The sequence below is a fragment of the Nansenia antarctica genome, assembly GCF_963989245.1.
Source record: "Nansenia antarctica genome assembly, chromosome: 3".
NCBI classification, from domain to species: domain Eukaryota; kingdom Metazoa; phylum Chordata; class Actinopteri; order Argentiniformes; family Microstomatidae; genus Nansenia; species Nansenia antarctica.
In genome coordinates this window covers 56,058,045-56,073,623 of record NC_137688.1, presented here as the reverse complement: position 1 = coordinate 56,073,623, position 15,579 = coordinate 56,058,045, and the positions used below count along the sequence as shown (strand labels likewise).

Below are 15,579 nucleotides of genomic sequence, written 5' to 3'. Positions count from 1 at the left end.
CATGTTGTGTGACAATCTTTAGACTGAACAGGTTACACACAAAAAACATGACAGCAAGTCATATTTTACTTCCATAGCTTTATTAACAACACATTGTTAGTGTTCTATGATTGCATACAAATTCACTTTCAAATAAAATCAAGAGCATAAAACAAACAGGTAGTGTAACTTTGACATATACCCCAGTACATCACTGGATATAACACAGGAGCAAAAGACACTGTGGTAGATACTTTGGTAGCAAAGGTGTTCAAGGCATATAGAGAGAATCAAGTTTTTTTCCTAAGCCGTTGTCCTGAGCATTCTACCATCCCATAACTCTTTGATTCGTAAGAATGTACTTGCTGTAAAACATCACTAAGTAACATAAGGTACACGAATCAAGGTATGTTTCGGAATGTACTATTGTCATCACGACCAGGGCCAACTAAAAGGTAGGCAAAGAGATGCAATCTCTCAAGTGCACACAGTTATCCTACTTAACTTAAGGCAATATCGCTGTATACAAAGAAAGGGAAGATCTGACACGACACAGAGCCAGTGTTAAATGATTGTGACCAGATTCAGCCTTCCACTAATCCCCCCGCTGCAGACCTGAGACTGAGGATGTGGCTCATATGACCTGCCGTCTCAACAGGAGCCAAACTCTTCAATCCACTTCTCGTACTTCTCCAGGTCAGCTGCTGATACAGACTTGGACACCTTCCTCAGAGAAGACTCAAAGTCCTCCATGGTAGTGGGCATGTGCATCTCGTCTCGGGGAATGTTACGTATCTCCTCCGGCGTCAGACCCTCGATCCGTCGCCTCATAGCCATCAGAGAGGCATCCCTAAAGACGTTACCAAGATATGTTAACATTTCATGAATGATTGTGGATTTAGACTGAGGTATTTCTCTTCATCACAGTACTGGTATCTCTTATTCAAACCAGCACTCATCTTCTCAGCCAATAGAACAGCAGAAAAGTAAGAGCTTGTTTAGAGGGATAGTATTCACATTGCCTAAAAGAAAGTTAAAGTAAGAGCTTACCTGCAAACATTGGTGATGTCAGCTCCAGAGTAGCCCTCCATCTGCTCTGAAATCTTTGCCATGTCTACATCATTGGCCAACTCCAGCTCTTTCAGGTTGATCCGTAGCAGCTCCACTCGGCCCTTGGCTGTATATACAACAAATCACACACAGAGGAAACATACATTTCACTTAAACATAGTGTAACATATTTTTGGAAAAAACAGTGATAAATCCATCCAGTTTGCCATACAAAATGTATAGCTATGGGGAGAGCAGTGTGTGTGTGTGTGTACTGTGTAGTGAATACGGACCTGAAGGCAGAGGGATATAGATTCTCTTCTCAAGACGCCTCCTCAGAGCCTCATCAATGTCCCAGGGAAAGTTGGTGGCTGCCAGCACCATCACCATCTTAGAAGGATCGTCATTTTCTGAGGCCCCACCAACACCTAAACAACAGCACAATAACACCAAAGTGTAATACCATCAACATTTCAGTACTATCATTTCTTGGACAAAAACAAAACATTTACAGGGAAAGGAATTGCATATCATGTGATGAATGATGCACTGTATATCAAGTGATGTATTGCATATCATGTGATGCAATTATATTGTGACATGGAAGATGAACCGATGTGTCTGCAATCTCTGCATGTATGCAGTGTTTGCCAGGCCGCACACACTATGTTATTAGCAAGCTCCTATTACCGTCGTTGTCATGTCAAACGCAATAATTATCTAGAAAAGCAGTACTCTACCATCCATCTGGACCAGAAGCTCTGCTTTCACTCGCCGGCTAGCCTCGTGTTCCTCAGACGTTCCCCTGCGGCTGCACATCGAGTCTACCTCATCGATGAATATGGTGGTAGGGGCGTAGAACCGGGCCTGTACAGGGCACAAAAACATTAGAACACACTAGAACCTGACAAAACTTCTTAGATAGATATATAACATCTTGTGAAACAGAACTTCTTGTGTAATAATTCTAAAACAACTTGATGTGGAAGAATATTACCATTTCAAACAGAAGGCGGACCAGTTTTTCAGACTCCCCTCTGTACTTGGAAGTGAGAGTGGACGAGGAGACATTGAAGAATGTGGTTCTGCACTCTGTGGCAACAGCTTTAGCCAGAAGGGTCTTTCCTGTGCCTGGAGGCCCCACCATAAGTACTCCCTGGAAATAAAGCAAATGTTTTATAATATGTGCAACCTTTACATTAATTACAACCATTAGATGGTCTTCTTTGTCATGCAATTGATCAATGTAACAGAGAACGTGATGAGGTGACTTAGAACAGAACCTTCCATGGCCTTCGTATGCCTTTGAAAAATTCAGGCATCCACATAGGCAGCACAACGGCTTCTTTCAACAGCTTTTTTGCTTCTTCCAAGTCTGCAATATCATCCCTATAAACATTAAAAGGGAGTATTTCCTGTTAGCCAAACTCTTGTTTACAGGGTAATATTCTTTAGGAAGTTAATGGTTAATAGTAACACACCATTTAACATTGGGATTTTGAGATATAATGTCTCTCTCAAGGGCTTCAATAAGGTCTTTGTCATATCCTGTCCCGTCAAATTTCTTCACTTCTTTTTCCTCAGCTTTGTTCTGCAAGGCAGAAATATACAGGATTATTTGTCTGCTCTGAAGGGGTTCCATGTACTCATGCAGTAGAGGTTTTCTGAGAACCAGAAACCGGACTGACAAGCTGGTGATGATTTTAGGTAAACATGCGTACAGTGAATGGTGTTGAGTCAACATGCAAATCATTTTAGGTTGTGTAACACCAATGCGGCACATAGTATTTTACATTCTTGGGATCGTGATTCAAGTTATATAAAAGTTAGATAAAGTTCGGAAACGTTATTTTGGTCGATTATCCCTCCCCTTTAATAATACCAATTGGTATTGTATTTTATATCGTTGGAAAGCCTGATTAGTCACCTTTACAACGAGGTACAACTTGTAAGGATCATGCATTCGTGGAATGAGCAACACAGCTAAACGTGTGGGTAGCGGCCAAAAAATATTTGCCAAAATCCCCTATATTCTTCTGTTGGTATTCAGAAGGGAAGGAGCTGGTTTACATAAATAAAGGCTATGTACACTATCCACTGTACTATACTGTACAGATAGACGACTAGGGTTGTCATATTGCACAATAGTGTTATTGCACATTTATTTAAAGTGTCGCAGTTTGCAGGCTTGAAATGTACATATTTGTGCCTCAGCACTACACCTGATTTTTTCAGTCCAGCCGCTGCCATCAATCCGTCCAGACTGTCCAGGGCCCAGAACCTAGGTCTTTGCTGTGTTCAGGGCCTGGACGGCCCTGTGGTAGAAGCTGTTCTTCAGTCTGTTTGTCCTTGCGGCCAAGGTCCTGAACCGCCTTTTCGAGGGCAGCCGGGTAAAGTGTTCGTACCCAGGGTGGGTTGGGTGGGTCCCTGGAGATCTTGGAGGCCTTCCTGAGACAGCGTGTGTTGTACAGCTCTTCCAGAGAGGGGAGGGGGGCGCCGGTGAGTTGCTTGGTGGACTGGATGATTGCACTCTCCCACAGTAATAAGGAAAAAACAACACATATTGGCCATTTTTACACTTTATTAATTTTACACTGTCAGGCACCTCAGCAGCGTGTGGAAAATCTATACGCAGTCACAACAGCTTGGCACCTCCTCCTCATGCTGGTCACCAGCCTGGTCACACACTGCTGTGGGACGGCATCCCATTCCTCAACTAGGATTTGCCGCAAGTCAGCCAACATGGTTGCGTTGGTCACTCTGGCACGTACAGTACGCCCAAGCTGATCCCACAAGTGTTCAATTGGGTTGAGGTCTGGACTCACGGCAGGCCATTCCACCCTCTCCACTCCCAAATTCTGGAGGTGCTCTGTGATGATCCTGGCTCTGTGGGGGCGAGCGTTGTCATCCTGGAGGATGGAGTTAGGTCCCAGATTCTGGAGATATGGGATCGCCACTGGCCCCAGAATATCATTCCTGTCAATTAGGTGCCATTCAGGTGCCAGTCACACACCTGTGACTGACATACACCTGCCAGCACTTGAAGCTCAAAACGAGAGTGAATACCAACAGATGAATATTGCAGGGGATTTTGGCAACATTTTTTGGGCCGCTGAATGCGATGAATGTGATGAATGCATGATCCTTACAAGTTGTACCTCGTTGTAAAGGTGACTAATCAGGCTTTCCAACGATATAAAATACAATACCAATTGGTATTATTAAAGGGGAGGAAGAATCGACTGAAATAACGTTTCCAAACTTTTTTTGAGGAGTTTAGTTAAGCTTTTTTATTTTGGTAAGTAAAAATATACAGTAAACAAGAAATCCAGAAAGCCAGCAAGCCTTACCTTGTCTTCTTTTAGTTTGCCTGGGACCCCTATCTTCTCCTTGCCCTTCAAAAGTTTGGCCCTGTCACCGTTGGCCCCACGTGGCGACTGATGGTGCTGAGCCCGGGGGCCCACACTAATGCGGTTGTTGTGAGGTTTACTGTCTTTGTAGGGAACTGGGGGCTTCCTAACCGGACATGGGGAAGATCTTTAAGGAAAGAGGAGAAGGCTACATCCATCAGCCTGGGGAATACAAACTACACTTTCACCTGCTGGAAGTAAAACTACTATAACTTCTTGAAAGTAAAAGCCTACTTTTCTATTTCACTTGGACTTCAAGCATTCGTTTGTTGAGGGCAGCATTTTTTGTGCAGTCCAACACCAGGCACAGTGAGCACTAATCTTACTCACATGACTGCATCATTAAGTTATTTTCCTCAGACGAACAGCTTATTCTGCCTCTGGTTACTAAGCGAACTGCACACTCAATCAGATTCTAATAAAGATACTCTGAAAATCTCATAGCTGTGTCTTTAAATTCTAGGAAAAAGCAAGGGCACACATTCATTTTACACTGAGTGCACTTATAATTGACTAGACTCCACATACCTGCGTTCATGCGTATAATTGAATCCACATACCTGCGTTCATGCCTGCGTTCTACTTGAACGGGCCAAATATCTCCATCTTGATTGGTTGGTTTGGAAACGGTGGTCTCCTCCTGTTGGAAGCGCTCTAGATTTGCCATAATTTCTTGCACACGTTTATTTTCCTCACTTATCTCTTCCCATATCTGTCAAGAGCAAAAATAGGGAAGTGAAATTCAATATTATTCCCCAGAATGTTCCTGCCCAAACCACAATCACAATCAGTTTGATAACACCAAGAATACTAATGAGTCATTTACCTGTTGCCATCTTTGTTGAAAGCTGCTGTCACGTACCGAGAAACGGTATTTCTTGATTTGTTCAAGCACTCCTTGGTAGCAAACAATTGCAGAGCTGTAATTCCCAAGTAATGCATACTCTCGGGCAAGCTTCGCGTTCTCACTGATCTCATGTAGACTCATTCTAGTAGGAGAGAAAGATTGACAGTTTTAATGGAACAAATATCTAACCAGCCAGAGTAGCTTCGTGTTGCGCTGTCAATGCTCCTAGGAGGACGTCAACAACCACCCCGCACCAGAGGTCAGATCATTGTGAAGATGGGGGGGAACTTACTGTAGCGAACGGGATGTACACAGTTCTACGTGGTTCAATTGAATTTCAGACGAGATTCCTTTTACAAACAAAAGTGCATGACAGCTTTGGTGGAATGAAGTTGTCAACTAACATGCGTGCCAGTCAGTCAATTGATTAGCCAGCTAGTAAGTTGCTAGCTATGTGGTAATAGTTATTGTTGGGTCTACCTCTAATATATACACCTCATTATTTATGAGAAAACATTATCGGCACAGAAAAGCATTTTTTTCTAGACAGCGATTAGTCATTAGCCTACTCAACAATATGTGTTAGCTAGCTGGCTAGCCACCTAGCAACTTTGCAAAGTAGCTTGGTTGATATGCTAATCTGAATAGACCCACCTGTTGCAGTGATGTTAGCTAAATGCGACACACAAAGTGTAGACACATAGCTGGCTTACATCCAAGAGTTATCCAAATCCAAAGTAAGAGACCAGTAGCAGACACAGTGATTGCGCTGGTACAGAGAGAAACAACCAGCTCCAGACGCACACCCGCGTCCCAGCGTTTGAAGGCAACTGCACTTTCAAGCGTCATATCCTGAGTTGATGTACAGAACACAGAGGCGACTTTTGTTGACAGTATTGAAAGGTTTGCGGGCATGGCCCTGCACCAAATGCAGGATTAAACGGTACGGTACTATCATTCAGTGAAGTGGCAGGCTACTCTATGAAACTAGTTTATTGGTTTGGTTGATCCTGACCGTACTGTAGCAAAGAGACAGGGTCCAATTTACAGACCATCTCTTAGTAATGTTGTCACAACTCTGGATATGAAAATGTTATACCGTTCATATCAGATTTGCCACAACATTGTCCCATCCAAGTAGTAAAAAGTGTAAAACGTCGAGTGAACCGAACGTTACTACTGTTCATCTAGTATAGTACCTGGCCGACCAGCCTGTCGTGTTGCATAGTGAATGTTGTGATGGATGTTTGCATGTGAAAAAGACAATAAACTGAATTCATAGGATTGCTTTGTGCTTTACATTCTTTATTCATCACCCCCCTTTCCCTGCATCCAACCCTAAATACATTTACACTTGAATAATCATTGTCACATTTACATGATTACAACAAAAACCAGTGCAGAAATGACAGTGATGATATTCCATAACTACATTCAGATAATTCAAGGTCACTATTAAAGGCGAAGTATGAGGGGAGACCAATCCAGGTTTAAGTAGTATCAGTCCTTCATTAACAGGTAAACTGTGTCAGTAAACTCATATACAGCATAGCCAAGTGCTTTGGTTGAGACCGAATGCAAGTGACAAAGGCAGAGTTGCTTGAGGCTGTGAATACAAATGAGATAAAAGTATAATTTTGAAAAAAAGAACCAGTTGTCCCATGATGCCATCTTCTCTCTTTGAGAATTAGGTTAGTAGTATGGTGTTTCATATTTGCGACTTTCGGCAACCAGAAAACACTGAAGAAAACATCCATCTGTTTAAGGCGTGGAATGCTTATGATCATCATCATCATGATTACAGAGTAAAGATCGTTTAGAGGGGATTAATGAAGAGGGCCTGCCCTAATGAACATACACTAACCAAGAGGATAGAGAAAAAATATTTACATCAAATGTGTACAACAATTTATAAATACATTTTCTGTATAAATTAGAAAAATACACAAAATACTAGTTCAATCATCTATGTCTTGTCTAATCTAAAATGCCAGTCTGATTCCCCCCCCTCCCCCCATATATTTGGTGAAAGAGCAGAAGATCAAAGGCACAGCAATGAATAATTATTTATTTATCCCTGCAAATTCTACAAGTGTTCTCACTAAATCCCCATTGCAATAGACCTATTAAAATATAAATTAAGACAGATTTCCAATAAAAGCAAGTTCCAACAAAAAGTAAATCCCATACTTATTTCTCAACTAGCGTCACCAGTTTACAATATCTTAAATAAATTAAGGCTTAAACAGAATTTATTAGTCTTCAAAGAGCACCCTGATATTTTAGCTTTCAATTCAGTTTATGTCTGTTCAGACAGCACACACAAAGTATACCCTGTGCACTCCATGAATACACCTGTAGTGTAAAATGACTCCAGCTGCTGACTGATGACCATTATGACTTCAAAAAGCACATGAACTGCTCCTGTGACTAAACCTGTAGTGCAGAGCTTTCAGACCGTTGCAAATGTAATGTGTAGTGTCCGCTCTATATGATACATTCCTATCGGCTATGTCTCAAATGTTCCACCCCTCAGTATATGTACCGTTACACACAAATACAAACCACTTATGTTCCCAATTCCTGACCTGCCATCTGACAAACCAGCAACCTATTCCCCCCCCCCCCCCCCCGTCATGTGCAAGCAGTCCACAAAACAAAGACAAAGACGTTCTTAATAAAAGACACTACACATACACCAGATCACGACCCTGGGCCCCACGGCTGGTCTCTTCCTGGTCTCTCTCCTCCTGCGCTGGGGGATCCGAGTCCGCCTCATCCCCATCATAGCTCTCGTACTCGATAGGCTTGGGACAGCTGTACGGGTGGCCATTGTCGTCAAAGAAGCGCCGGAAGGTGAACTCATAGAAGGCGTGCTCTGGGTGCTTGCCGTTACGGAACCATCCGTTGAGGGTGTCGTTGTGGTTGCCCTCCCCTTCGTTGTCGCTCCAAAGCTTGTCTGGATCCACAGGGTCGAAGTTGGAGGTGTCCGTGCAATGTGCGATGGTGGGAATGTAGGGGGCCGGCTGCTGCTGTCGCAAGTCATTGGAAAAGTCGATGGTCTTGAAGAAGGGCTGCGCTTTTATCTCGTCTGTCCCATTCTTTCCGAGGCGATCCTCAGGGCCGCGGCAGAGCTTAATAATGAGGTCCGATGCCTCTGGGCTCAGCTTGGCATGAGGGGGGATGTGCAGTGTGGTCTGCCAGTTGATCACCTGTAAAGACAACAACACATCAGCATTGGGAATGTCGCAACAATAACCACTACCAGTACCACAACAGCATTAGGAATGTCAAAGGAAAACATGCCTGACATACTGTAGCAAGGCTAAAAACATGTTTTTAAGTGGTTCTTTCACCTTGAGCTGAGTTTCAAGGGGTGTGGTCGCCAAGAAAGGAGGTTGCCCAATGACCATTTCATACAGAATGACACCAACACTCCACCAATCACAGAGTTGGGTGTATCCTTGAAAAGAGAGGAAATAAGTTCACATGGTAACATAAACAAGGTACACAACAGAAAAAAAAACGTCCCCATGACACAATATAAATAATGTTATCACCTTCAGAGAAGATAATAAAACTGCCCCTTGCACAGGCTTACCTGTCCTCAGCAGCACCTCTGGAGCGATGTAGTTAGGCGTCCCCACGAGGGAGTGTGCCAAGCAGCGCTGGTGCTGCCTCGCCTTCCTCCTCTCCAGCGGTTTGAGCCGTTCTGCACAGCGGCAGTTCGTTGAGTCCTCCCATTCCTTGCTGAAGTCCATACTGTCCTGCCGAACGTGATCCCCTAGGAAAATGAACCATATCATGATTAACTTATCATGGCCTTATAAGGAACACAGAGTGAACTCAAAGAGGGGAACATTTATTATCTCATGTTTCTGCAGGATACATCTTGGAGTGGAAAAGCTGTTATTGCAAAGGCCCATACTAACCACTCTGGTAGTACTTGGAGTCGTGCGTCCAACGGAAGCCAGTGCAGAGGCCAAAGTCTGTGAGCTTGATGTGGCCATCTCGGTCTATGAGGATGTTGTCTGGCTTGATATCTCGGTGGATGAAGCCCATCTTGTGGACACTCTCCACTGCGCAGGAGAGCTCAGCGATGTAGAACTGGGCCAGCTCCTCACGGAAGATACCCAGCCTGATCAGCAGACTCATCATGTCTCCTCCAGGGATGTAGTCCATGACAAAGTACAGGTTGTCCTTGTCCTGGAAGGAGTAGTAGAGGCGCACCACCCAATCGTTATCGGCCTCTGCCAGGATGTCCCTCTCCGCCTTGACATGGGCCACTTGGTTCCTGAGCAGAACGTCCTTCTTGCGCAGCGTCTTCATGGCATACAGGGCTCCGGTGTCCTCTTTCCTGGCCAGGCAAACCTCTCCAAAGGCTCCAATGCCCAGGGTCTTGATTCGCTTAAACATGGACTTGTCCATTTTGGCCCGCTTCAATCTGATGTAGTTGGACTCCTTCTGAGAGAGCATCATGCGCATCTGCTCCTGGGCGTCCCCTGACAGCCCGACCTGCAAAAAGCACAGGATGAAAATTCACACCTTTTGCAAAGACTTCCTCATTCTCCATTCAACGGACTTAAAGATAAAACAAACTCAACCTAAACCAGGTGCATTACCAGAGTGATGCATTCTATTTCGTAAGTAGTTAAAAGTAAAGTATACATTCTCTCCATAAGGATGATATTAACAAACGTGTTAATAAATACTAGTGCACTAGGATTAGTGCACTAGGAGGTAAAAGATGAGTGAGGGGGCATGCTGTCAGCAGAGGGCTCAATCCTGTTAAATTAAAATGGCCAATCTTTCATCAGCGGCTTACTTGGTCACTGATCTGTGTGAGGACTATTCAGGAGGACATAATACGGCAGATACCTTTACCTTCTACATCAGCTGTTAGTGACAGCAAGGAGAGAAAGGGAGAGACAGAACAACAACTAAGCAGAGGAAAAGAAGAATAGTACAAAGAAAGACAAAATAAACTGAAAATACAGACTGAACAAGGAAGACATTGGAAAAGTCAGAAAGAATGAAAGCTAGATAACATAACTAGAACAGATGGAGCCGAAGTATTTGAACCAAGTCCTGTTAAACTTAGCTACACACATTTTTCCACATTTATTAACAACATTATTATGTAAGATTATTACTGTAACACCTGAATTTCCCCTCTGGGTTCAATAAAGTACCTACATATCTCTCTATTAGGGATGCACGATATGCATTTTTTACAACCGATACCGATAACCGATGTTTACCAGCTTCTCGTGGCCGATAACCGATATGAGAACAGATATAATTTCACAGTTGATAACCTGTAGTTCATGCACACCTGAAGGTAAGAAAGGCTATGCATTGAGCAAAGATTGATGATTTTATATTCCATAGTGATCTCACCAAATCTAACTTACATCACTATTGTTAACACAACAAAGAGAACACTTCTGACTCTTCAAATGTTGAAATCATTTAAGCCTCTTTCACACATAGTTCCCTGTAACTTCAATGGAATCCCAAGCTGTGCCGTCCAGCCATTTTCGCCGTTCACTCATGAGTCAAATGCCGGTAGATTTGCGTCTTGCTCCCTTTAACACATGTCGGCGTTTCCCTGGTTGCGAGATCTAAACTACTAGAACTGAAAGCGGCAGGTAACAGGCACGTAACATCCATATGCTGTATATATAAATAAATATATTTGACTACCAGCAAGACACCGGAGCACTCGTATCGTATGCGGAGATTGTATGAGCCCCGCGTCAGTCAGCCTTTCCGTAGAAATACATCGCTCCGTTATATATCTAACGTTACATGTTTAAGGCTGATCTGTGCATGATAGTGCTGCATTATGTTGATCTATTTATATCGATCTATTCTTGCCAATTCCTTATTACCAGTGGAAAGGGGGAAGGCTAAAACACTTTGAATGGAATAGATAGGACTTTCCGTTCAATGGAGGAAGCATGATACTCGCAAGTTCATCTCGCTTTTCCCCCCGTTGATGTATTAAACAATCTAAGCAATCTAATCAGAGCAGTTGTTACTATGTAATATTTTTGACGGATGTGCCCTTTTTGATGGAGAGCAGTGAGCGGATGACTGGATGCGAGCATGTATTTGACTAATGCCGATAGATTTGCGTCTTGCTCCGAAACCGGAGCTGTCGGTGCAGACAGGATTTTACAGCGTTCCTTCAAACTATCGTAATATGCCCAATCTATATGCCCAATCAAAAAAATTCTAACAGTTTCTGAAAGCAGAGAAGTTGCACTTTTTGAACAGTTGAACTTTTTTAGGCTTATTACGGTAGTTCACCGAACTTTTGCCGAACATGTATTGCAAATTGCAAATCTGCCTCAGAAACTCTGAAGAATGTCCACACCGGGGAAGCCATGTTTCGCTATCGTCTCTACACTGCGTGGCTGTACGCAGGTGCAGCATCATGAGCGCGACAACCGGAACCGGAAATATTTCCGGCTTCATATTATCGGCTCTATATCGGCTAAAATGTAATAAAACCGATAAATATTTAATAACATTAATTTCCCAATATCGGCGCCGATAATATTGTGCATCCCTACTCTCTATCTAACCGAACACAGTATTACAAGGTATAGTATGAAGGAAACAGAATCTAATGGTTGATAAATCTATGGAAATGCGTAACCTTCTCAGGTCTAGGCTACAAGCAGTGACTAAGCTGAGGGCACTCTCTCTCTCACCCTCTGCATCTCACTCTCCAGCTGCTTCTTCCTGCGGATCCTCATATGGTGGTTCTTCAGGACGTTCTCCACGTGCTGCTCCATGAAGAACTTGAAGGCCTGGGGCGAGTATAGCGGGACTATGGGGTCTCCTCTCCGCTCTTCGTCCTTCTTGTTCCTGCGCACGGGCACGGGAGACGTGGTGATCTGTTTCTTCTCCCGCTCTGTCCCCGCGGTAGAGCTCTCCGGGCCGTCCGCCTTGTCGCTGGAGCCGCTGCCGCACTCCTCCTCCTCGGCGGTCTCCTCTCTCCCTGAGGAGGGCTTTGTCCCTGGGTCATAAGCAGGGCAGGGGGCAGCAGGCTGCTGGAGGAGGTGTTTCGGGTATGGGGGCGGAGGACCCTGGTAACTGGGCACTTCTGCTCCGACCGGTATCTGGGGCACAGGTGCGGGAGGCTCCTGATAGGTGCTGGGAGGGGGAGGTGGCGGGGGCTGCTGCTGCATCCAGGGAGGGTGGGTCGGGGCCACGGCGGTGTGCAGCTCGGGCTTCTGCACACGCATGCTCTTCACCGGCTGCAGGATGGGGGCCTGGGTGATGGCCGTGACAGTAGTGGCAGAGGGCTGGGAGCTGGTGTTGTGGCCCTGCCGGTTGCTCAGCTGGTGGCTGTTGAAGGAGTTGGAACGGACAGGGATGTTGTGCTGCCATGAGGGGGACATGTCTTGGTTGCTGCTCCCCGGGGAGGATTGGGGCGGGCCACCACCGGCGGACCAGGCCTGAGGAACGCCGATGTTGTACATGTCAAGGTTGTGACTGTTCCGGTTGGGCACCATCATGGACTGAGGGAGGTTGCCACCGTTGACGTAGGATGGTAAGGACGCGGGGCCTCCGGCTTGCATCTGCTGAGCCGTGGGACTCTGCCTGCTGCTCTGGTTCACTGGGTAGGGGGGTGGAGGCTGTCTGCTGCCGCCACCTCCACCACCACCACCACCACTCATGGCCACATTCTGGTGTCCCATGTAGTCCTGCTGGTTTGAGCCATTCTGAGACCAGCCAGAGGGGAAGCTGAACTTGTTTCCTCCAGAGTTCTGCATGATGATGGGCTGGCGGCCCATGGGGACTGGGCTGATCCCCCTCTGGTTCTGGGGGGCTGGGGCTGCGTAGGCATCAGGCCAGGCACCTTGGGGAACAGGAGAGATGCGGGGCACCAGGTAGTCCATGTTGCCAGAGAAGCGTTTGGTGGAGGGGTTACTGTCCCAGGAGGGTGGTGGAGGGGTAGTGCCTCTGTTTGGGGGAGGAGTCACACTGCGCACCTGAGGCAGTAGGGGAGGGTTGACCCGTTGACCGTTGCCAGGGTGACCCTGTTGGAAGGCTGGTGGGGGGCGCCCTGCCAGGTCACTCTGCGGTCCAGGGCTATCTGAACGGTACATCATCCCCTCCACCATGAGGGGCCCATGTCTTTGAGGAACCAGAGACTCCTTAGAACCCTTCCAGCTCTGCCTCCTGAGCACAGGCTGCTGAATATGAGATGTGCCTGCAAAAGAGATAAAGAGAAAAAATATAGTTCAAACACAGAATCGGGACATGATTTGTAAGGTTTGGCGATCAGACGTTATTGCAATATCAAAGAAAGTATCAACTGGAAAACCCTTCCCCCAAAGGGTGTTTGTTCTCTCAATGAGAATGCATTGTCATTTCAGCGACAAATGTTATAGCACAGTCCTAAATCCTGCAACAATAGAATTTTTCCGAGAACAAGTCTTGATAAAGGAGGGTAAAGCGAGCAGTTGGTCCCAGAGGACAGACACCTACAAGGGGCTTTCATGCCAGCATTGACAGGGCGGGCGGCGGCTGCCACCATCTGCTCCCTCACCGGGTCCTGGTAGCTCATCTTACTGATGTACTCGATGGCTGCCTCCATGCTGCGACTGTTAGTCTGCTTCAGGGCACGGATCACCATTTCCTGGAGAGAAAACAGAGGATACAAATTCGAAAAGGTTGCGCAGTGAGCTATAAGGTGAGCATGTACTTCAGATCATCAGCATGGTGTTCACCCTTTGTGGATTTGGAAGGTGGGGAAAATCATCATATGATACAGAAATGCCGTAATGTAGGATTTTACAAGGCCTATATCAATATTTACATATTTTAGAGTACTTATACTATTTACCTTTTAAAAAGTCATACTATTCATGCTTTTCTTTCATCACATGCGCACACACTGACACAGGCACAGATAGACACAGCATTTAAGTGATGGTTTCATTGAGAAAATCATCAATCTCAGTTTTAGGGCAAAGGAATTCTACACAAATACCCAGACATGACTGACGAGCCAAAAACATCTGTAGCACGACAAAATAACAACCTCTGGTCTTGTAACATTGTTAAAGCTGGTCAGTCCACATTGCATAGTTTTCATATTTCAAATGAGTCAACCCTAGGAATTCAACATGGCGCAGCAGGAGGAACCCAGAGTAACGCCTACGCATGCAGGCTTGTCCATGATAGAAACTCATACTCCTGGACGCTGATTGACTTGAAGTCAAGATTTCAGTCAAGTATGTATTCTTTAAACCCCCCAAAAATACCCAACATTATAAGACAACATTATACCTCACTGAAATAGGCCTAATTAATAATCCACGTTCTGCCTTACCTCCTCAAACCCAGCTGTCAGCAGCTCCACCAGCATCTGTTTGTTCACTTCGGCTGTCCTTCCAGAAGAGCTGGGCTCGTTGGCAAAAGGCATGAGGGAGTTACGAATCTGTTGCAAGGCCTTGTGGTAGGGATTTCTAGGGTTGCTGCAGCGCCCTTGCTGCCTAGGGTCTTCGGGCTGTACCTTTCCAGCACCCATATCTACCTTCGGGGGATCAGAAGGTCGAGACAGGTTACGGAGACTCTCTCGAATTTCCTGCAGCATCTGGTGGCTGTTGCCACTGTAGTTGCTGGCAGGGAAGGTCTTGGGCCTCATCTGTCTGTATCCTTCGGGTTTCTCGCCTCTCTTCATGTAAAAACATGTATGTTAACAGCCAAAGGGGAGAACAGGTGAACACACGGCAGTGTGCTTCACTGTGATGGTATCAGGGGCCGAGATTAGCTTCAAGGTTTGAATGACTTCACATTCACACACTCTGCGTGCTGCTAGGGCACATAACCTGTTTGAAACAAAACAAAAAAACAAGAACATTGAATATCGTGCTGCATACAGTTAGGCTATCCCTACAATGTCTCCGCTGACCAGTAATTGTACATTAATGATAAACAGTGGATTGGCTGGATAGCACATCTGATGACATTAATTACAAGCTGAACAACATGGTTCTGGCGAGCTGTCAAATGCTGTTTCGTGAATTATAAACCTTTCCCACAGCTTTCTTTGAACAAATCATTTAGAAATCAACAATTACGCTACATAATTGATCAATGCAATAATGTGCTAGACTAGGGAGACTCCCCCTTGATCAATGCACCTACTAGCCAACGTGACCATTAAAACTAATGGCGCTAGTGAGCTACGGTAACTCAGATCACTTGATGGTTTGGTCAAAGTTGCCAAATAATACGACTGAGGTTATGCGTTAGTATATATAGGTT

At 45.2% G+C, this 15,579-nt stretch overlaps 2 protein-coding genes across 4 annotated transcripts; both read right to left on the bottom strand.

Moving 5' to 3' along the window:
* Positions 1-113: 113 nt before the first annotated feature.
* Positions 114-6,016, bottom strand: katna1 (katanin p60 (ATPase containing) subunit A 1). Of its 3 annotated transcripts, none has more exons than XM_080526475.1 (11): positions 5,941-6,016; positions 5,266-5,428; positions 5,000-5,151; positions 4,380-4,545; positions 2,511-2,620; positions 2,313-2,418; positions 2,027-2,185; positions 1,770-1,896; positions 1,323-1,457; positions 1,030-1,156; positions 114-829 (listed from the first exon to the last, which is right to left on the bottom strand). In XM_080526475.1, exons 2-11 carry the CDS (start codon positions 5,425-5,427, stop codon positions 631-633), a joined length of 1,443 nt encoding a protein of 480 aa, XP_080382601.1. In that variant the 5' UTR covers position 5,428; positions 5,941-6,016; the 3' UTR covers positions 114-630. The 3 variants fall into 3 exon arrangements, with proteins under 3 accessions (XP_080382601.1, XP_080382600.1, XP_080382599.1); XM_080526474.1 differs by lacking the exon at positions 5,941-6,016 and adding an exon at positions 5,579-5,660 and having other exon boundaries at positions 116-829; positions 4,380-4,566; XM_080526473.1 differs by having other exon boundaries at positions 117-829; positions 4,380-4,566.
* Positions 6,017-7,973: 1,957 nt separating this feature from the next.
* On the bottom strand, positions 7,974-14,992 carry lats1 (large tumor suppressor kinase 1; the record flags this gene model as incomplete). Its single annotated transcript, XM_080525163.1, has 7 exons — positions 7,974-8,498; positions 8,643-8,749; positions 8,888-9,070; positions 9,219-9,801; positions 12,009-13,516; positions 13,795-13,945; positions 14,642-14,992. The coding sequence occupies 7 exons, from the start codon at positions 14,990-14,992 to the stop codon at positions 7,974-7,976; spliced, it is 3,408 nt and encodes a 1,135-aa protein (XP_080381289.1).
* Between the last annotated feature and the right edge of the window lie 587 nt (positions 14,993-15,579).

Bases quoted from the DNA above. Each gene is read 5' to 3' on its own strand.
- katna1 (XM_080526473.1), bottom strand. From the start codon at position 5,427: ATGAGTCTACATGAGATCAGTGAGAACGCGAAGCTTGCCCGAGAGTAT. The intron at 5,152-5,265 runs GTAAATGACTCA...TGCTCTTGACAG, and splicing joins TTCAACAAAGATGGCAACAG to ATATGGGAAGAGATAAGTGA. The intron at 1,157-1,322 runs GTCCGTATTCAC...TTGTATATACAG, and splicing joins CTATATCCCTCTGCCTTCAG to CCAAGGGCCGAGTGGAGCTG.